The sequence below is a fragment of the Tenrec ecaudatus genome, chromosome 3, assembly GCF_050624435.1.
Source record: "Tenrec ecaudatus isolate mTenEca1 chromosome 3, mTenEca1.hap1, whole genome shotgun sequence".
Taxonomy (NCBI): Eukaryota; Metazoa; Chordata; class Mammalia; order Afrosoricida; family Tenrecidae; genus Tenrec; species Tenrec ecaudatus.
Window position 1 is genome coordinate 153291963 of NC_134532.1, and position 22631 is coordinate 153314593.

At 47.0% G+C, this 22631-nt stretch overlaps 1 protein-coding gene across 2 annotated transcripts in view; it reads right to left on the reverse strand.

Annotated features, from left to right (window-relative positions):
* Positions 1-13554, reverse strand: part of SLC4A4 (solute carrier family 4 member 4) — a 343893-nt gene extending 330339 nt beyond the window's left edge. The window contains exon 1 of one of the 2 annotated variants that reach the window (XM_075544222.1): positions 13460-13532. In XM_075544222.1, coding sequence (XP_075400337.1) covers positions 13460-13532 — 73 coding nt within the window. Of the gene's footprint in view, positions 1-13459 lie in introns of both variants that reach the window. The other variant, XM_075544221.1, reaches the window with a different exon arrangement.
* Positions 13555-22631: the final 9077 nt, after the last annotated feature.

The window sequence follows — 22631 nt, forward strand, 5'->3', positions numbered from 1 at the left end:
TCAGCAAATGAGCTCGTAAAGGCTTTACTCCATAGGTGTTATTCCAACCACTTAATTCCAGTCAACTCTACTTAGAAGGCAGCTCTTCCTCAGTCACTTGTTGAGAGCCTTCCAACCTGAGGAACCCATCTTCTGGCACCATTTCTGACCATGTGCTGCTTCTTTTCATGAAGATCAGCCTCTGGCAATGGTGTGATTCCGTCCATAAGCGGCTACATCCTTAGAATTGAACAGCCTTCTTTCGCCATGGTCTGTCCTTAGCCTGGAAGCTCTGTTGCAACCTGATCCCTTTGGGTGACCCTGCTGACATATGAAACGCCAGTGACATGGCTCAGCATCACCACAGCACGACAAACTGACAGACAAATGGAGGTCTCTGGCTATAGTTCATTAATATACCCAGGGTTCTAATATTATATCTATATATCTACAAAGATATGGAAATACAGTTATCCTACTTATGGGCAATGATAAAGTGTCTCCCACTGTATCTGGTACACACAGATGCACCACTCACATTAGTCTTTTTTCTTTGTTTTCAAGAGGGAAAAACAGAGGGCTATTTCTTCTCATTCTCACCCACCTCATACCCGGATAGGAGCTCATGACACCCCTCTGCTCTGAAGCAAAGGCACTACAGCGCATTCAACCTGAGCAGAGCAAGATAACCATCATGAAACTCCTTAAAACTCATCCCTTGGCCAGCTATTTCGTTATTATAGAGTTTTACTGCTCAGCACGGTCAACGCCATCCACATCCTCCACGTCCCTCGCCCTGCCCAAAAGTAAGTGCCAGGAAGTCTCCGCCTGCTCTGGGAAGAGTCCCCCCGCCAGAGTTTTCAGGCAGTTGGTGCCAAGCCTGGAGGACTGAGGTCTGTCGGGTTTTTTACTTGACGGAACAGAGCAGAGTGGAGCCAGCACAGTGTCTGGCAGCGCAGGGTTGTGAAAGAAGAGAAACCACCTTACAAAAAGAGATGAGCTCTCCACTCATCCTGACACCCAGGACCCCCAGAAGAGCTAGAGAATGTTAATGTGCAGCGCACACAGGCACTCAGACTAAACGCACCTGTGGGCCACGCACAGAGGGCTGGCGGTTTCCATTATTTCCCTGTGGTCACCATTGGTGTAAATGAGTGGGCAGTGGGTTGAAAGACAGAAAACAATGGCTAGCCCAATAGGCATTGATAAGTGGATTTGCAAAGCAGCCAGAGAAACAGCTTAGAGGCATCTAGATATGCACATTCACACTCTCATTCCAACTGCATTATGCAGCTCTAACTTGATGGCTTCTCCTTTTGCAGTGGCCTGAGCCCTGGCTGAGCAAGAAGGAAGAATGGTCTTGGTGGTTATCCAAAGATAGCCCGCAATATAGTAATGCACTCATGGCTAATTGGGTACCAAATGTTTAATATTAGTGCGCATCATTCCCTTCCCTCGCATACCTGCATGCAAGTAAATGAAACGTGGATAATTCTGTAGGGTTAGAGCAATGACCCAGAACTAAGTAACGTGCCCCAAGAGGCTTAATTTAACTTGCTTAAGCCAATCTCAGAGTTTTCGTGGCTCTGGTTCTCCAAAAGAGCCCTTGTAGCACAGAGGCTCGGCTAGTCCGAAAGTGTATGGTTCAAATCCACCAGCCACTCCACAAGAGAACAATGTGACAGTCAGCTTCCATAAAGATGACAGCCTCAGACCCACTAGGGAATAGTTCTACTCTGTCCTGCATGGTTGCTATGGGCAGAAATCAATTTGATGGCAACTAGTTTTGCTTGATGGTCCTCCATATTCACCCCCAGAGGAGAACTGTGTTCCTGACACAGGTATCGGGCCCCACCTGTGCATTTGCTAGCAAACAAAAGCCAATGAATCAGCTACTGATACACAGAGACTAAGGATGCTGATGTTTCCAGATACGTTGGGTTCCCTGCGTGACCATGGTACCAGCCCCTACCATCACTCTCACTTTGCATTGCCTGTAAAGGACAGACAAGGGAAGAGGAGAGGAAGGCAGAATTACATTTTCAAATTACTAATTATCCAGGGGGAGTGGGAGGTAAGATAGCTCAGGAATTCTCTGAAACTTTTGTCTCTTAGAATCAGAGAATAACTTTAAATTCACAATCCTTCACTCCATAACCTGCCCTGGAGGAAAAGGCTATGATATCTGTTCTCCCACACATCACCAAAAAAAGACACTAGGCTGGCTCTTGTTCTCGTTCTCTCTCTCTCTCTCTCTCTCTCTCTCTCTCTCTCTCTCTCTCTCTCTCTCTCTCTCTCTCTCTCTCTCTCTCACTCTCTCTCTCTCTTTTCCATAACATCTCACAATCCCTTTATTGTTCTCCTTTCGGGTTCTTTTTCTAGTTCTTATCCACCTCTCTTTTCATTTCCAGAGGAAGATACTCACGCACACTTTATTGAAGTAAAAACTCAAGCACTGCCCTTGGAAATTCAGAAAGCCTGCTCCTTCTACTTCTTCCAGGCTTACCTTGAGAAAATTACTTTAACCTTTCCCTGACCCCTCCATCCAACTGTAAGGTCAGAACACAGAGCTTTCTCGAAGATTCTTTCCAGCTCTAAAAATTCTGAAACGATCCTAAATATTTTAATCGGCCGCGTGTAATGGAGCACATAATAAGGAAGGCAAGAAGGCGCTGCCATTATTATCCCAACGTCTCGCGTTGGTCATTTTCCTGGGCATGCTTCAGCCTACTGCATCCCAACCCGGACTCCTGAGCTGCCAACACAAGGCAGCGCGCACTTGCTTTCAGCCAAATCCAGCAGCTGCTTTCGATCCACATTTCATATGGACTTCCAGGCAGCTTTGAAGCTGTTGGTCACTCACTCCTCTGAAAATGCTCTCTCTTCTCTTCCTGGTTTTCCTCTTACTTTTTTTTCATTTCTCCCTATCAGTCTCAGAGACCCCTATATGTATTCTTCTGAGTGCATGTTCTTGCCTTGGGCAATGCCACTCACCCCTATAGCTTGAAGTGTCAACCACATGCCAAACCCAAACTAAAACAAAACTGTCGCCATCCTGGCAATTCCCACTCATGGAAACCCTGTGCACTTACAGGCCTGCATGATATGGTTTTCTTGGGTATGACCCTTATACAAGTAGATCCCTAAGACTTTTTTTCTGCGATGCAGTTGGTTGGGCTCAGGTTGCCAACTATGGGCTTAGTGGTCAAGCGCAAACCATTTGTATCACTCAGGGACCTCGTGCCACATACCGCACTCAAAAAAGACTCAGTGTCATCGAGGCAGTTCTGATTCATAGCAACCCTATAGGACTGAGTAGAACTGCTTTACCTCCGACACTGAATTGCTATCCCTGTCCCTGTTATTTTCTTCAAAGCTCCAGACACGTGCAATTAGGCACCTAAACCTGTTGTCACTGCATTGATCCCAACACACAGTGATCCTGGAGTACAGACTATGACTTCCCTAAAGGGTGACCAAGGTTGTACTCTTGCTGGAAACTGACAGCCACACATTTGTCATGAAGTTACTGCGGAGTGGCAGGCACAGGCCACTCGGTTAATAGCTGAGTGTTTTAACCACTGCTCAACCGGAGCTCCCGCAAGAAAGCACCACTGACTCAGAAAAACAGTATTTGCAAAGCACTGCCTCGCTGTCATCCTGCACCACGCTTCCCCCAGCGCTTACTGTCTTAAAAATGCCACATGGCCTTCCCCAACGACTCCCGGAAGAAATCCAGAAGCATTTGCCTCCAAGCATCTATCTGTCCGTGAGCAAGTCACATTCAACCTATTTGTCTCCATCTCCTTTGTCCTCAGTCTAACCCCGCCCCAACACTGTCACTCAGCTGAACCTCAGTAACAGACTTTGCTCTTATCTCTGCCCTCCTGCAAAGCTCTCTCCACCCAGCAGCCAAAGTGTCTTTTTTTAAAATAAAAATCTTGGCTTGTCACTTCCCATTTTAAATCCTCCTTCAATAGCTCCCCGGTGCACACGTGATGAAGACCTCAAACTCGTTACTAGCTGCCATCTTGTAAGGCACCGAGTCATGCCGACAATCCACACACAATGAAATGAAACCCTGCCTGGCTCCACAGCATCCCCAAGATTGGCTGTGGATCCAACTGCTGTGATCCGCAGGGGTTTCCCTAGCTCATGTGCTTCCTGACCTGCCTTAGTCTAGAAGCCCTGATAAAGCCTGCTCCACATCTTAGCAACACATGTGCCACCGTGATAGAGACGTGTTAGCAACGTCTGCTGTACCCTGGCCAGAAACCAAACCTGGGCTTCCACACGAAAGGCAAGAATTCGACCACTGAGCCACCAACACCTCCTCTCAATTTTCAGCATCTCAATATACAAGATCATCAACTGTCCGGGCCCTCTCTATCTCAGACTCGTCTCTGCCAGTCCGCATAAGCAAATCACATGGCTCCTCCGTTCTCAGCCGGGCTCGCCTCTGTCTCACCTGCAGACCTGCGGGAACTCTGCCTGGGCTGCTTCCGTCCCTTCTTCATTTCACTGACCTGTGCTCCTCCTTCACTTTTCATCTCAGTGCTCTCTCCTGAGAGCTATAGTCCGTGTTCCCCCACGCAAACACTCCCGGAGCCGTGAGACTCTCTCGCACTGGTCCTCTATAACTAATCTTGCATCGTGGACAACAGTCGCGTTAATTGTATCCCTAATTGCAAAATGTTAGCAAATTCAAAGATACCTGTGATCTTGGAAATGTAGCGTACTTTCAAAAGCCTACATCTGCCATTTTTCTGACCAGGTGGTAAGTTTAAAGAAAAGCAAAGCCGTGACCCATCACTTCATCAATCACATGAAAGTATAGGAGTTAACATAGATATTTGGCCCCGCGATTGTGCAAAAGGCTGAGCACTTGATACTGATCGGAAAGTCGGCGCTTTGAACCCACCCAGAGGCGCACTGATATAAAGCCCTGGCCATCTGCTTAGTTGTTATGGTCATTGAAAATCTAGGGAGCGCAGTTCTAATAGGAACGGGTGAGGTCACCGGGAGTCGGGATCAATTTGAAAACAAAAGGCTTGGTTTGGTTTCTAGGTACTAATCGACTAATTTGCTGATTATCAGAAGTCAGTATTAGCTTTAATCTGAAAGTAGCCTGCAGGCACAGTAATCACTGGCTAGAAAGGCAAATCACATGCAGGCATCGATATGTCAAATTTATACCGTTAATCCTGGGAATTTCAAGGTTCTTCACTTAGACTCCTAGGAAAGCCAGAAGAAAGGGGCTCTGTTTCTTTATATAAAAAGCAAAGATTTTGAAATTAAGTAGTGTGTCAAAGATGTACAAATCTCAAGATAAGCTCACAGGCTACAGCAAGCACCCTAGACTCTGCAGAGCCTCGTTAGTCGGTGGAGGAGGAGACAGGTGTCAGGAACTGCGCTCCGTGTGAAAGAAGCGTACCCAGCAGGGAATCATGAGCTGCCTTGGGTCATCCAGAAAGGCGGTGACAGAGCCAGAAATAGAACTAGGTCTGGAGACTCCCGCTTCACCACGACGCTCCCTAAACCACAACCGACTGAATCAACATGAGCAGCAGCAGCCTGAAGCCATCAGATCTGGGTTAATCTGCCAAATGCATGTGTCCAGTCCATTAAGAGCCTTCCTTCTACACTCAAGATGATTCCTTTATTTTTCAGTAAAGATATAATTACTCAATGAAAATGTCATAATCAATGTAACCAATCTATACATATTCGATCCGAACTAAAATGTAAAACCTATCTTTATTTCCAGCACTTTGGGCTTGGTCAAAATGACTGAGCCTTCCACCTTGGCAGCAGTGGCAGACTGTCCTGAGGCTGAAGTCGCCTTGGTTCCCCTTTGAAAGTCCCCAGAGTGTAAAGGAAGGTGAATGCATCGGACACAGCACTCAGGATTGCTGACTTTTAATTGCAACTCCTCAGAGAGGTAAAAACAATTCATCAGATTTGAGAACGTGTCAGCTCTTCAGAGATGGGAGAGATCTGAGTCACCGATGCTGCTGACTCAAAGGCTGTCACTCACCGCCTCCTCTGCCCTCTCCTCGCATCTCGCCTGGCAATCAACAGATGGAGGGTACACTGTTCGGAACTCCCCATGACCCCTGTCTGGATAGGCCCTCAGCGCAGCCCCTACATGCTATCAGCTGAAGAAGTTGGATAAAATACAGTAACATTTCGCCAGCAAGCTCGTCAGAGCCGGAAGAGGGGCTTCAACTCATCTTTTGCCCGCTCTGGTGCCGCTCCCCTCATCAGGCCCACCTAGCAATATGGGGCAAGAAGGAGAAAGTATTTAGCTCAGGGCAGAGCATGGAGTATTTTTTTCCCTATACTATTACATAATTGTATTTAATGCCTACCCAAATTGCATAATAGCCTTTTTTTTAATTGCCATTAAATCAACTCCAATCTGGAGCAGTCACAGGTATGTGCCACAGAACCATGCCTCAAAGGGTTTGCTTTTCGGGGCTGGTTTTGGGGGTTTTTTTCAGACGTAGATCACCAGGCCTTTCTTCTTCTTCTCAGCAGGCGCTCTTCTGGGTGGGCTGGAACTTTGGAAGGAACGACTGAGGAAGTCCACCCCCTGCGCCACCCAGTCAACCCTCTAACAGCCGACCCAGTACCCAAAACCAATCCACTATGGTCACGTCTATTCTGAGTCGTGGCTGCCCTGAAGCTCAGAGCACGGCTGGCCCCATTAGGTTTCCTAGGCCACAAATTGTACCCGAGGCAGGCTGCCACATCTTTCCTCTGCAGAGAGGTGGTCAGTTCAAATCCCTGACCTTTCAGTTAGCAACCGAATGTCTTTGCCACTATACAACCAGGGATATAATTTAACAGCCAGTAACTCACTGCCACCAAGTTGTTTCTGACTCATGGCGACCCTATAGGGCAGAGTAGAATCGCACGGCCGGCCCCTGTGGATGTCCAAGACTGTAACTCTGCACAGGAGTAGAAAGCCTTATTTTTAGTCCCTCAGGGCAGCTGGTGGTTTCAAACTGCTTACATTTGAGTAGTCGGGTTAGCAGCCCGAGGCTTAACTGCTGAGCCACAGCCAAGAGCCACTTTTTAAAGGGCAGCAGAACTACTCAAGTCATGATTCCCAGAGACGAAAAATGTCTGTGGTTATGTACACTGGCTACACTTTGTATCCTCACTGGGGGGGTGGGGGTGGGGGGGTGGAATTTGCTTTCCCTAAGAAGTAATGTTACAGCTTTTATTAGACAACAGACCAGAGTTGTATGTGTCCCTAAGTATAATTAATATCCCTCTTCCTTGAAAATGAGACAATTCAACAAATGAGGTGCCACTTGTATCAGAGCAGTGTGACTGTGCGAGGCAAGCTTCACACGGAACACCTGCAGGGAAGTCCAAAGAGAAGCAGGCGGCAGAGGAGCCCAAGGGGAGGTAGAGCAGAGGCCTTAGGGCAAGTTCCACCTGCGCATTCCAGCTTGACAGTGAGGTAGGGAAAAGATACAAGTTGATAGAAAATCGAGCAAATAAAAAACAAAAACATTTAGGTCAATAGGAATGAGGGGATTAAAAATGATTCTGTGATAGAGGAGATTTGAACTTTTAGTCTCAAACTGAAGCTGAGCCACTCTGCCCTACCAACACATGATTAAAACATGTGATAGCTACCCCCAAATATCAAACAGTACGTCCGCGAATGTGACCAGACATAAAGCTTCTGAAGAGAAACTCACCCCCCAGCGAAAATCACTGCAAATGTCCTATTGGAGAATTTCTGGATCTCTGCAAAACACAAGTCCGGTACCTGATTCATTTTGTTTTTTTAAAGAACATAGATACCTAGGACAAGAGGGGGCTTCGAGTGACCCTCATACGCACTTTCTGCTGCCAATGAATTCTCTACGATGAGAAAACTTTGAGAAGGGATGTGAGACTGCAGCTTCAAACATCCATCAAATTACCGTGCGGTTTCCTTGGAGCTAAAGAAGTCTGCATCTAAGCAATGCCTCATCTCCCTGGCGCAGTCAGAGACGAGGTACGCCTTGAACGGTGCGTACCATTTCTTTAAAGCTTTCCAGTGTGTGGCCATCTTTCTGTTTCCATTTTTTCCCTTCAGCAGTATTTGCCAAAGTGTTTCCTCTGTGCTGTTTCTGAGTACTCCAACTGACCAGCGAGGAAGAGGTCAGCACAGTGCAAGCAGACACTCTATCCAGGGCTCAGAATAGCCCCAGCCCCAACGCAGCCCCTCCCTTCCCAGCCGCTAAGTTTTCATTCACTCCTCAGCATGGACGATTCTCCCCACTGTGCTTATCAACAAATGTCTACTCGAACTGAAGCCCACCTCACTGCCCCCGACTCAAGTCTGACTCCGGTGACCCCGTGGAGTGGGGCGCAGCTACCCCTGTGGGGTTCTGAGGCTGTGACTTTTTACAGGAATAGAAATCTGCATCTTTCTCCCGGGGAGCGGCTGGTGGTTTTGAACTGCTGACCACATGGATAGAGCCCAACATGTAACCACGACACCACTGACTTGATTCAATGGCAGTGAATTTGGATTTTTTTTTTAATGTCTACCAGGCCTCACTTGTTTTCCCCCCAGGGATACTACCTCCAATACACATAACTGGAGATCCCAATACCTTTTGTAAAAAAATAGTTTTAAAGGCATTATGAAAAAATAATAAAGCCATTATGAAAAAATAATAAAGTCACTATGATTGCATGTATGTGTAAAAGGTTGAGATCTTGACATCCAAAGGACAAAAGTCGTCATTTCATTATTTTAGTCTCTCTTCACAAGACAGAGGAGGAGAAGAAATGAGGACAGGAAGACGTGTCTTAAGATTTGTTTTTTTCCCTACAAATATGAATGAGTGGTTAAAAATATGTCAATAATCTTTGCAAAATCAAATAGTAACAATGCCAAGGATAAGACAGATACTGCATCATCTTATTCAACTAAGAGTTCCCAGGAAAGCAATTTCTAACTGAAATTCAAGTACAGATGTAAGAGGATTGCATAAAGTAATTCTACATGCCATATGGTTCATTTTTGGTTTATGTTATATATTCATTGACTGGTTCTTTCTGTTAACAGCTAGTCAGTGGCTATCTTCTCGGTCCCAAATACTGTGCTACATCAGCACTTTTATTTTCCTAAGGACAATTAGCCTGTAAATTCCATGTATCTCTCTCTCTCTCTCTCTCTCTCTCTCTCTCTCTCTCTCTCTCTCTCTCTCTCTCTCTCTCCCTCTCTCTCTCTCCCCTTCCTCCCGCGCTCAGTGTCCACTTGTACAATCATTCTTGCAACTGACTGCTGGGAGCATGCTCCCTATTGGATCCCGTCTTCAATGGAGAGGAAAACCACCACAATATATCATAACAGCTTTTCGAGAGCTTCCAAACGGAGGCATGTTTCAGCCAGCATTGTCTAGCTGTATTGTATGTTTCCTGAGTCGTCAGTTGGAGTTGACGGTAAGTGAAAGCACCGCTCCTCGTAAGGTCAGAGTTGCCAAAGCCTGCTGGGGAGTTACTGACGTTCGCAGAGCCAAGGCCTTATCTCAAAGGATAAGGTGGAGTTTGCTCTTTTCCCCTATTGCAAAATATGAGACTATTAAGTAATCTGTTTATAACATACAAACCAAATTCCTGGCAGGCGGTCTTTTTTTAAGGCTAAAATATCCATAGGATTCCCTTCAGTTTTAAAAAAGTTCCCTGGACTTCTCTCTCAACCTGGACTCACCCAACAAAGTCTGACAATTTCCTTTCCCCCTAAGAGTGTTTGAAGTGAAACTCAAACAGATGTCCCTTTCGTGGTCACATGTCCTAGGTCACGTAGATAATGTCAAATTTTCGCTACAGTTAGGTCTTTGGATGCACATGAGCTGGAGGTTTTTGGCCCCACCCCCAGACAAATAGGACTATCCTAAAAATCATTCAATAATCTTAACCCCAATAAGCACTCTGCCACAAAGCCTAGTTTTATAAAGCCTCACCAGGTGCAAGGTCATCAAGGAGAGGCCATATAGGTAAGCTTCTATTTATTTTAATGATTGCAAATGGCACTTGATGTGCCTTTTTATGAAGGATCTCCTTAAGCCATCAACACAAGTGCGGGAGGGAAATGCTAGGAAAGCAGGCTTCCGTCTTTAAATACACCCCACATAGGAAAATCCAGTTTTTCATCAGAAGATGACTCTTCCTCTTACTCACTCACTCTCTCCTTAACAAGTTGAAGCTGGTGATTTTCTATCGACTCTCTAAGTCATGGGTTAAGAGCCATGCTACCTCCACAGTTGAGTTGAACAGGTGAGCTAGGTGTGATCTCAAGCCTCCGTCTCCGTCTTTGTCAGAACTACAGCACTAAAAGGAACTCTGAGAGAGCATCTATCTCTTCTTGTCTTCAGGCTGACCTGAATCCAACCTTTCAAATTAAGGGACCTAAGAAATATTGTTAAAAGCATAAATCGTTTAAAGCTTATCCACCTTAATAGATTATTGTCAGCACATCTTATTTAGATACACTTAAAAAAGAAACCAACTGAGTCTTCTAAGTTGACTACTTCTAAGACTCGGTGCTACAATCTACTTCAACCACGATTATCCTAGAAGCAAGGGCAACCACAATGTGCCTTATGAATTGCTCTCCTTGAGTGAAGCTTTTATTCCGCCACAGCTGTCCCAGAAACATATATCCTCCACGACAAAGGTAATAGTGTGCTTTCCTTCCAATACACCCTAGTCTGTGTAAGTAAAGGTAGGAGACAAACTCATATCCTGGAGGAAAATATTCCCATCAAAATGTGAAACATCCTTAAAGGTCTTGACCAGCCAGCCGTCTGGCCCTTCTCCAACACTGGAGGCGATCGTCCGTCAAACCCGGTTGATTTAAGCTCCTTCAGACTTTCCCTTCGAGCCATTAGAACACTTAGGTTCCCCACCCTGACGGAACACAGCCAAGTGAGAAGACTGGAGAATGTCTTGAGAGGGTCTATGAGCGGGTCCTAATGGTGGCCTTACGATTTCTAAGGACGAGGAGTCCCCAGTGTTGGAAGTTCTCCACCAAATGATGACCTCATAGGCAACCATCGTACAAGGCTGCAGGACTTAACAACCCACAACTAATACCACATGCCTGGGAAGAAATGCAGTCAGCCCAGGCCCAAATTAACGTGAAAAATAATCATACTAGAATCCTTATTCAAGTAAGGGGAAAACACAAAATCCACGGGGCACATTTAACCACCACAAAGTCCAACACGCATCTTAAAAGCTGCAGGCGTTTGTACCGCCTTTGGTTCGCTGTTTGCTTCTCCTTACAGAGACCTGGCTCCTGATGTGTATTCTGTTCACTTATATTGTCTTAATCATTTTTGTTGTTGCTTAAAAATCAAGGGAAATACTTCAGGAAATACTCTTTTTAGTCAAAGCCTTAAGAAACTCATAGACAATATCCTATTGCAGTAGGGTGCTGTGAATTCCAACAGACCTTATAAACTCTAAAGTGATTTACATCTCCTGTGAACTTAGCTAGAACATTATTCTCAAGGCAAGTGCGTGTACACACACACACATACACACACACACACACACACACACACACACTGCACTTACTTCATTCCCACAGCTTCCAGAGCTGCGTTGTAGATTCTTCCACTCTAATTGCGCTAAGAAAACTATAGAAGACTGGGGCAAGTCCACGGTGTTTCTGACACCCATGTGCTACAACCATTAATGCTCTTAACTCCTGTGGACACTGAGTACAGTCACCACAACAGAGATTTACCATCAGGGGTTAGAAGGCTCTTAGGACAAAAGTATCGCTGTTGCTTTCACCAATCTTTTCCCCACGGTTGTTATATAAAACTACAAGGAACCCACAGAACAATCTGTGAGAAAGTACTGTAGTTTTCTTTTTCCTATGAAATTCAGGCACCAGACATCAAATTCTTATTAGTCAGGCTCAAGACCATAAATGAGGGGAGCTGGGCAGGGATGGCGGGGGTGCTAAGGACAATTTAACAGACAGATTATTCCAACTCTTCTAGTGACACAAGAACACCACTTGCTGGGGACCTACCAGTGTCACAAGACCTTGCTCAGAACCTTCTAGTGACACAAGAACATCACTTGCTCAGTTCAGTTGAAGAATCACTGCAGAAAACACAGTGTCCACCTTTTTCCCTCAACCCCACCTCTCGGGTAAAAGTTTGAGAAGCATTAAGAAAACACTTAACAAATGTCATCAGGCTAGAGCCTCAAAATGCAAATGACAGTGATCCTCAACCTTCCCAATGCCGTGACCCTTTCATACAGCTCCTCATGCTGTGGGAACCCCAACCAGAATATGATTTTCGTTGCTGCTTCCTAACTGTAATGTTGCTACTGTTATGAATCAGGTGACCCCTGTGAAAGGGTCGTTAGACCCCCAAAGGGGTCCCAACCCACAGGTTGAGAACCGCTGATGAGTGAACTGCCTTCTCAGAGGATTCTCAAGGGTAGAATTTATCATCTGACTCACCTGCAAGTTTTATTTCACTGTACTTGAGAACTGTCTTAAACAACTCATTGTGAAATACTGAACATCTGAGATGCCGTCCCATGATTTTACTTTTAGTGTTACTCAGCCACCACCAAACAACTACATCATCTCGATACAAGGATAAGTTAAGCAGTGAGTTTCTTTTTATCGTGATGAAAATTTTAGCAATGGATACTGGTGATAGTTGCAGAACAGGATTGATGTATTCGGTCTCTCTGAATTTAAAAACAAAAACAAAACAACCCATGTTGAATTGACAAATTGTGTTGCATATATTTTTTCAACAACTAAAAAAGAGACAGCCCAGACGAGGGAAAGGAAGCCCACCTCGTGGCATAGCGGCGCCGGCTAAGCTTCAGTCTAACGCATATTTGGTTTCTCCTAGAAACTAGAGAATATTAGTAGTGGAGGTGCTAGAGCAGTGTGAAGTCAAAGTGCTTGTCCATCTGTGTCTGAGACTCTTCCTGATGACTACTCTTCATATTCGCACCGACCCACTTCTAAAGCAAAGCCCTCAGTCCCCTTCCATTCATCTGTCTCTCTACCCAGGAAGCTGCAAAAAAGAATACGAGAAGGTACGCCAAATGCATTTAGATAAAGCTAGCGCTTTCCTCGGGGCAGTTATTGGAAGCCACAATTGGGCAAAATATTTATGTTTGACAGAAAGGCACAGCTAACAGACACCTGCTTCAAAATTAAACCTCTGGTTGTTTTTTTCTTTTTCTTTTCCTTAACCATTCAAGACCACACTGATTCAGATTCAGATGGTCCAATAAAGTTCTTAAAATTACTTTCTGTGTTGAAGCAGATGTGGAAATACACAAGACAGCCACAGAAAGCCTTTGCATTTTAGTTCTGAAATAGAAGCGCTATGTAATGTATGAACATAAATAAGTCTCCACAGAAAGCTAGGAAGCTATAGGAACATGCACTTCCCCGGACCCATAGGCTCACCTTCTACTTCTTCTTCATCACACACATGCTTGAGGAAGGAAGCCCCTCTGTCCAGGACAGCTTCATCCTCCATCCTATAGTAATAAAAAAGAAAGAAAGAATGCTCAGACTTCTCCTGCAGGGTGCCACTGGACGTAGCCCAGCTTCTGGGCAGGTTGACCTGCAGGCTGCTGTTCATGGTCGCAGGACACAGTCACTCTTCCTTTGGGGTCTGCCACTGCTTCACACGGCTCCTCTCATCCGGTGCTTGACAATCTGCCGGGCACACATCGCTTCAGCTCTAACCTTGACAGGGCACCCACATGGGCTATGTGACAGAAAATATCCTCAATCCTTTTCGGCTGAATGTTGGGGGAGCTCCTCTTTGGGGGTTGCACAAAAAAAAAAAGGAGAGATGAAAACAAAACAAAAAATACCAAGAGAGGAAGTTTGGTGTGTCTGGAGTGTTCGTGATGATCGTTTGTGGAAATCCAGCTTCGGTGCTTAGCTCTTTAAACACCCACTGCAGACAAACGTATACCCTCACACACACACACGCATGCACACCCACCCACACGCAGAGAGAGACAGGGAGCTAGTCTAGTGCACAGTGGGAGCGTAGCTTCTAGCCAGCCTCCTAATACCAGCACAGCCCAGTATTCTCTGTTGAGAGGCAAGCTTTGAGTCACATGTTGGCCTTACGGAAATCTGACATCTGAGGATTACCCAGCGCCCGGGCTTCGGCAATGGTCACATCTATACATGCCACCCATTCATTCATCTTCCAGTCTCATCACATGCCTTTCTCTATGTATATCTGCGCTATTAACTCTTCCTGAAGGGCAGAAAGTTCTTCATTTTGTAACCACATGATGCTGTCCTCCGGTCTCCTTACATAATAGGATCTACTCTGCAATTTCATACGCAAAACAAGCCCTACGGATCCGTCCAAGGAGTGACGGCGTTCGCATGGCCTTGCCATGCCAACTGTGTCTCCAGTTTTATAGTATGACTGAAGGCTGATTTCTACACGCTGGAGAGCCTTTCCATGGCATTAATTTTGACGTATTGAATTCCAGGCACTCTATTTATAGTGCAAGCCGAAGGAAAATCCTGAATTTCTCAGATGCTGCTTATGCAGAAAGTAAAGAACTTTCTTTCTCCAGGGGTGGCTGCTCTCTGTGGTACCACACGAGCCCTGCCAGAGAGCAGCGTGCTCACTAGGACCGGCTTCCCTGGCTTTGTGTGCTCGCACTGAGCCGCTGCAGGTCTGTGTTCCGCTGTCTGTGTGCCTTGTTCTGGGGCTCCACACATTTGTTACGATTGCAGTGAACGTACACTGGATTCGCACATTCCCTTCCCCAACTTAGAGAAAACGTCAGGCATCTGGTGTCAGACACATCCAGGTTTGAAAAACAACAACAACACAACCCTGACTACACCACTTAGTACTCGGATCACCGGGTCACCTGGAGCCAAGTACGCATTAGCTAACGTGAGCCTCAATGTTCCCATCTATAAAAAGAAAATCGGTTTCTGCCGGGCCCATTCCAACTCAGGGGGAGAAAGGAGAAAGTACCAAGTGGAACTGCTCAGGGCAATTTCCTGGCTGGAGCCTGACCAGAAGATCAACGAACTTCCTGCTGTGGTGCTCCGGGGGGAGGGGAGGGGAGTTGGAAGCACCAAAAAAAAAAAAAGGTTCCTAGTTGAGCACAAAGCATTTGCTTCAGCCAGTGACGGTTCTATTTCGGTTGTGTTGCCTGCGAGGCCATTTGGTCTCCTGGCAACCCCAGGGCTGCAGAGTAAAACGGTACCCCACAGGGACGTCAGGGCTGGGACCTCTGTGTTCAAGATACCTTGAACCCCCAGTCTTTCAGCTCCTCATGGAGAGCTTGTCCGTTGTGGCACCCAGGGACTCTTGATCTATAAAAGTTGGGACTGTGATATCCATCTTGCAGGTGAAGATGTGTGAACGGACTCAGTGCAGTGCAGAGCCCAGAGCTGTCTCGTAGAACTCCCTCCCTCCCTCCCTTCGTCCTCTCCCTGCCCAGCGAGTGGGGGACGAGGACACTGAGAAGCTCTCTCTCTCTGGAAACTAGCAGAACATCTTCTTTCAGAGACAGAGAAGTGTAGACGCTAGCTCACGCTTCTCTATTCACAAATGGAAACTATAGCCCTAAATACAAGCAATATATGGGCCAGCCCTTATTGCGATCATGGAAAAGAGAATGTCCTAAAGTCTCAAGTGGTCAAGGGATTTAGCAGCCTCTGAGCTTTGAGGTTACCTACTCTCCTTCCCACGAGGATTAAATGAGCCCGTGTCCACTGACTCAGCAAATGTTCATTCAGTGTCTGCTATGTTCCTGGAAGAGCATCCCTGGAGGGGAGAGGGGAGACGTGGGGCTGCGATCCCCATGTTCTACAATTCAAAACCAATGGCAGCTCCACAGGACAACGTCTGCACTTTTTACTCCCATAAACAGTTACAGTCTTGAGACCCACGGGGGGTGGGGTGGTTGCTGTGAATTAACATTGACTCATAGAATAGTGAGTATGTTCCTGGCCGTCTTCAGAGAAAGGGGGACTATGTCCACCATTAAGACAAGATTCCTAGGAAACTAGTAACAAGTAGATGAACAAGGTATGTCGAGCAGTAGGAAGTGCCTTGTATAACTTAAAATGGGTGGGGCTTATTTGACAGGATGGTTCAGATAAAGCTTCAAAGTGGCATTGGTCAGAGGCAAGAATGACAAGAAGGAATTGGCCAAGTGAAGATCGGAGGACACCGTGTTTCAAGCAACGGGAAAGAGCAGGAGCACTGGTCCTGAGGTGGGAACCAGTTAAGCGTGTCCACGAAACAGAAATGAGGTCAATATGACTGGACAGTTGATTCCAAGGTCAATGGTGGGAGCCAACCCTGGAGTAAACTGGGGCCCGACGGCCGTGGTAGGGAGCCAGCGTTGCATGCTCGTGTCACGGGAATCTCTGAAGGACTTTCGAGGCGTGCTGGAGGTACAGCAGCTGATCGCTGGTCGCTCGCAGCACGGCCTGGCAGCTCTGCAGGGTAAAGACAAGGTGAGCGGAGCAGCTTCTGCACAAATGACAGCCTTGGAGCCCTCTGGGGCAGTTCTCTTCTGTCCTGTCAGGTGGCTGTGAGTCGGAATCAGCTCAGAGGCAAGGGGTTTGGGAAGGAACTCTGTTTTACCTTTTTAAAAGATCTCTCTGGGCTGCAATGTGGTGGGGGGATGGGTTTGGCGCGGGGGGGGGGGGGTGAGTCCTCAAGGGACAAGAGAAACTAGGAAGCTATTGCAAGAGCCTAGGGGCACCTATTTGGAGAGACTCAAGAGTTTATTTTGGACACTTTAAGGGTGAGATGTTTACACATGAAAAATAAGACATCAAGCACACGAGCAAAGATGAGTCTGAGAATCAATGAATGGAGCTGGCCTCCGAAGCGCGGACTCCAGGAGCCCCTCCCAGCAGAAACAGCCAAGGTCAAGACTGGAGGACCGGAGGAGACCAGCGCCAGTGCATGCCGCGCTGAACGGCAAAGCAGGGCGAGAAGTGCAGTCAAAGCGAAACCAGGCCGGAGATCTGTGAAGGAGGCCGAGACGCGAAGCTGCCACCGAGAGGCTGAGAAAGAAGAAAAGTGACGTAAAAGTGGGATTTGGCGATAGGAAGGTCACTGGCAACTTTTCAAAAGCAATCTAAACATCCCATACCCAGTCCTGGATACCCAGCGGGCACTCGGTCATCCTTTCTTTCCCCTGACCCCCTCCATTCATTCATTCAACTGAAGGTGCACTGGGTGCCTACTATGTGCCAAGCTCATTTCTAGGCAGTGGGGATACAGCAATGAGCCAGGGGGCCACGTCCCTGTCACCAGGAAGGCGACATTCTAGTGCAATCACATATGCCTTCTCAAAGACCTCTCCTAGGAGCCAAGAAAGTCCATTCAACAGCCCGTACTGCAGCCCTCGTAGACACAGCTAAGATGAAAGCTCGTGGGAAATTTTCTTAGAAGCCCTGAAAAGTACTAAGTCTTGAGGCCCTGCGCCACTACAGGTACCTGCCGGTACTGCCTCCGCCTGGGAAGACCAAGAGGGAACGCTTTACAGAATCCAACACAATTTCCTGGGCAGCATCATTTCGGGACCCCACCATTAACCAACTGGATGCTAAAGTCTTGGGTGGAGGTCTCATTATATCTTTTCTAAATAAAATATTGAGCCTTCTCCATGTAAGGAGAGGGGGAGTAAAGGAAGAAAATCAATAACCGCTAGAGAGGAAGGTCAACATCCCGGACCTCTCCAGGGGCGGGGGAGGAGGCAGCCTGCCGAAGCACTGTCACCGGGTTCCATCTGAGTGAGAGAGTAAGAATTGGGATTGGTGCATTCCTTGGCTCTTTGGTACATAGTTCGCATTCCCTCTGAGCCTATACATAGCAAGGACTTAAAAACTCGCTTCTGGGGGACAGCGCTGAGCATCCGAAAGGGCGCTCTTCCCTGTAAGACGAGGAAAAGACTGAGTGCCGCAAACGGACAACACAGCCGGCCCGGCCATGGCGGTCTGCCCCCGCACCCTCACTCAGCCAGTCCAGTCTGGGGTCCCTGCGCGAAGGATAGGAATTTCACGACTCATTTTTCCCATCCCCACACCACGGCTGTCCATTATTTGGGTCCCCTCACCCCCCTCCTAAGATCCATGCAGCAGTTGCTTTGCTATTTTTAGTAAGGGCAGAAAATATCTCTTTTGTAACGACCCTCTCACCCAAACAGTTTTCTCCTCCATGGGCAGGAAGAAATTAATTCCTCTAGTCCCTCATCCGTCCCCAAAGCCCATTCTGGAAATGTCCCTTTCACATGGCGGACTCGGCTGGAAGCAAAGAGGGGAAGCGGCAAGCCACTCAGCAGCTCCCGGGTTGCTCCCACCACCAGCAGGAGGCAAAGTTCAGAATGGATTTAGAAGCTTCTCACCAGCATCCCAGGGCGAAGGGTCACAGCGGGCGGGCTAAAACACCCTCGGGGCCAATACCGACTTCCTCTGGTGGGAGCAGTTCCCCCCCCCCCCCCCCCCGCTGCAAAAGGTCCACACCCAAAGGGAGGTTTGTTGTGGGTCCCCCTCCCACCAGCCCCGCCATATATTCTGTTATTCTGGGACAAGAAAATGATTTCACTGTAACACATGTCCAATCTGCTGCCAAACGGGCCGACTTTCACCAGCCGGTCTTAATCACCGAGCAGGCTTGTGAGGGTGACTTAAGCCCGGCACGAGAAACATTTCTTCAAAACTGTCAGCCATTGGGCCTTGGGCACCCATCTACATTCCACCCCTCTGCGCTCCCACCCCCAGAGCCTTTGCCAACTGCCAACGTGCTCACCAGCTAGTCCACACAGGGTGAGCAGCTGCCACTCAGCCAGTCAGCAGGTGGCAGGCTGCCAGCGCACAAGCTTCAGAATGCAAGCCTGTCCCTGTCACAGGGTTGCTAAAGGTTGAAGGTCTTTGGGTGTGCTAGCCTTTCGAGTCTCCTCAATTGCCCTCCCTCCCCCCACTTCTGCCGTCCCTCCCCTTTTCTACCTCCCACGACTGCACTGCACTTGTCTCTATAGTAACAGCATCTGGTTTCAGCTTATAACATTATACAGTACAGTCCTCCTCCTAACCCCGGGCTTTTCCAAAGGATGCACTCACAAGAAAGCGGCTGCTTAAGGTGGAACGACCAGACTTCTTTGTCCCCCAGGGCTGCGGCTACCTTCCATACATGATCACAGCACCGAAGGCACTGGGGGAGATGAGCGGTGGAAAACAGACTTCCAACCTTGGCTCACTAGCCCGTGTGGACAGGATCCACTCGGGGACTTGCCGTCCTCATCGACGAGCCAGCCTCCTCCCCTCCACCCCTGCAGCTCTACTGAAGTCTGCACACATGGATCAAATTAGTAACGGGGGGCTTTCTGACTACTGCCCGACACGAAGCAAGCCCATCCCTGCGCCTGACACCACGGGCTGCTTGCCAGACATGCAGTTTAAAGGCTGGTAGTCAATCTCATGCGCACACTCGTTCCACTTTATCTTCAGTAGCTTGATCTGATTACGGCATCCAGCGAACCCCATAATCTCTCACTTTACAACGGCTTTCCAGTGCCTAGCAAATGTTTAAACAGTTCTTCACACACATGCCCACACACACACTAAAGTGACGCACACAGGGGAGTGGACAAATAGTAGGAAGTGAAGAATTTTATTATCAGTAGCCATGGCTGCCATAAAAATGATATTGACAGTGGGCACAAGAGCTTTTGATCTGAGGACTCAGAGTTGGAAACCTCAGAACCAGGCTTGTCGCAGCCACTCGGCTGGTCTGCTAACAGATGGGAGGCAAAACCCGGCACTGCCACGGGTGGTTTTCAGGAGCCGCACAGAACGACAGGATCAGTCCTTACATTTAAAAAGATACACTCAGACACATGCTTCAGAGTTCTAAGACATGTTTCATTTCTAAGTGTTGGGGAGTCGTTGTTATTAGAAACCGTTTTCAAATATGATCCCTCCCCCACCAAACCCCAAGAACTTCTTAAAGCTTCCCAGAAGTGGACGCTTGCTTTTGCTGTCTGTTGCAAAATCAGCTGCCCGAGTTCCTGACACACACTTGAAAGAGCATAATCTCCCAGCCACCGGTGACTGGCAGAGCGAGCTCGGTGACTGCAAAGCACACTGCCATCTTTTGGCAACATGCGTTTACTACAGGGGACCTGAGGACGAAGGCTTAGGAAAAGCGCAGCCTTGCCCTGCACACCTTCCCAGGGGCCGAGAGGGCCTTCATTCCCACAGCCCCTGAAGGAACGGGACGTCATCGTTGTCCTCAGGTTAGCCACAGAGAAGACTGCTGGAGTTCTGGACATATATGTCCGTGGAGAAGACTTGGGCGCAGAAAGCCTTCCAAGCGTGACTAATGGCAGAGGCCGTGACTCTGGGCGAGGAGCCCGCCACCATCGCCTCCACGGGGTTCTGAGGGCCCTAAGGGGCGGGGAATTTACACAGGCCCAGGGCCAGAGAGGAAAGTGTGACACCCACACCCCAACAGGCTGCAGACTAGAGAAAAGGTGCAAATGCAACCCAGAGCAGGGCCAGGCCAGACGTTACTCTGGATTTATGAACTGTATTAAAGGTTCATTTGTACTCTCGGGCATCCTCCCAGAGAAAGGAAAAGTGACGCTCACACACAAAACCTCTGTGTCGATATTTATAGCAGCTTTATTTGTAATAGCCCGAAACTGGAATGAGACCAGATATTATTCAACAGGTCAATGGTTACACAAACTAGGGTGTGTACGTAGCACGCAACACAACTCAGTAACAAAGAGGAACCGGCTAGCGAGAGATACCTGCAGCAGACTGAATGCCTCTCCAGGGGTCTGCACTGAGGGCAAAGGACCATCTCAAAGGTTAGATGAGGCTAAGTCAAAAAGTACTGCTCCTGGCATGCTAGTGCATACGTGCATGGTTCATGCCGAGAACAACATGTTTAAACACGTCTCTGCTTTCTTTTTCTTTCTAAGCATTTACTTTCTATTTGAGCCCTTGGTATCAGCTTCTTGGAAAGAAAATGTTTAGGAAAAAAATGATGACAATATATGTACAAATATGCTTGATACAACTGATGTATGGGTTGTTATAAGAGATGCAAGAACCCCCAATAAAAAACAACAAACAACACCCCCACCCTAAAAAAAAGGTCTGCAATTAGCAAATGACTAAAGACGAATTCTCTCGGTAAAATACTTGGCTTTGTCTCCTTGGGGTACTTTAAAACAATAAAAGATCCCATCGAAATAGAGGCTTCTAAGGGCATCTGCGGGCCAGTTATATTTAAGGCAGAGAGGTCAACTCAGGGATTATAGTGACCACTAAGGTTGAGTCCAGAGGGTCCACTTGATAGATGTTGTAAAAGGACAAAGGATGATGGGGGCTTAATCAGTAGGGTGTTTTATACAAACTGAAACCTCCACTGGTAAGCAAGGCCAGGACAATGCTATCCAAGGATTTATTCATGATTGTTCTTCAAAGGTAGCAAGGGGGTCCTAAAAGAATTCCATTGGGAAACCGTACCCCATCCAGCCTCTAGTTCTGATACTGCCCCTCCCTCTAGACTTCTTTTAGTTCCTCAAAGAACATTTCAAAGAAACATAATATCCATCCCTCAAGGATGCTAGAACTGCTACTGTGAGGTAACATAAACCAAAACAACAAAGAAGTCTCTAGAGAAGGGGTAGAAATATGGAAACCAAGCCTGCAGACGTGTGTAGGCCTACGGAGAGGCTATGCTGAGAAACAACAGCTGGACATGTCGATATTTTTGTTTAATAAAGGTATCTATAGTGGTGAAGCCATCATTTGAAATGCATCCTCATAGATGGTTCCATTTATATAAGACTTTGACTCACATGTTTGAAATGGTAAAAATTTAGAAGTGAAGGACAAAGAGTGATTGCCAGGGATTAGCAACTGGGAAGCGGTGTGATTCAGGAGGCAGGTAGCTCTAATTACAAGAGGGCAATGCGGAGTCCACGTGATGCTGGAAGTGCTCAGTCTCTCAAATGTGTTAAGAGTCTGTTAAGACAAACCTACCCGTCCACAGGTGATAATGCACACAAATATACATGGACATACTCAGAAATGAGTAGAAGTAAAACTGGGGAAATCTAAATAAAATCAGTAGCTTGGATCAATGCCACTGTCCTGCTTATGACAGCTTTGTAAAATGTTACTAACGGAGAAAATGGCACAAGGGACTTATCAATATTATTTCTTACAGTTATATGCAAATCTACAATTATCTGAGTAAGTTTTAAATGTTTAAGAAATTCACTTATAAATCTTATTTTTTCTTTATCCTTAGAAACATCATAGTCCTCGGTGTCACACACATAAAGTTATTTGTAGAATCAGAACTATATACAAACCTGGATCTGCCCTTCCGTAACCACATAGCCTTTGAGAAAGCTAATTAACCTCTCACTTCAGTGTCCTTTAAAATGAGCCTTTGTAAACTTCCGTGGAGTATTAAATAACTTCCTGGAGTAAATAAATTCAATGGATTTTGGCTAAATGTAAGTCAAAGATCCCCAAGGCCTGGAAGGTACACCCACTAGCTTTCCTTTTCTTTCTTTCTTTCTTTCTTTTTAATTTGAGG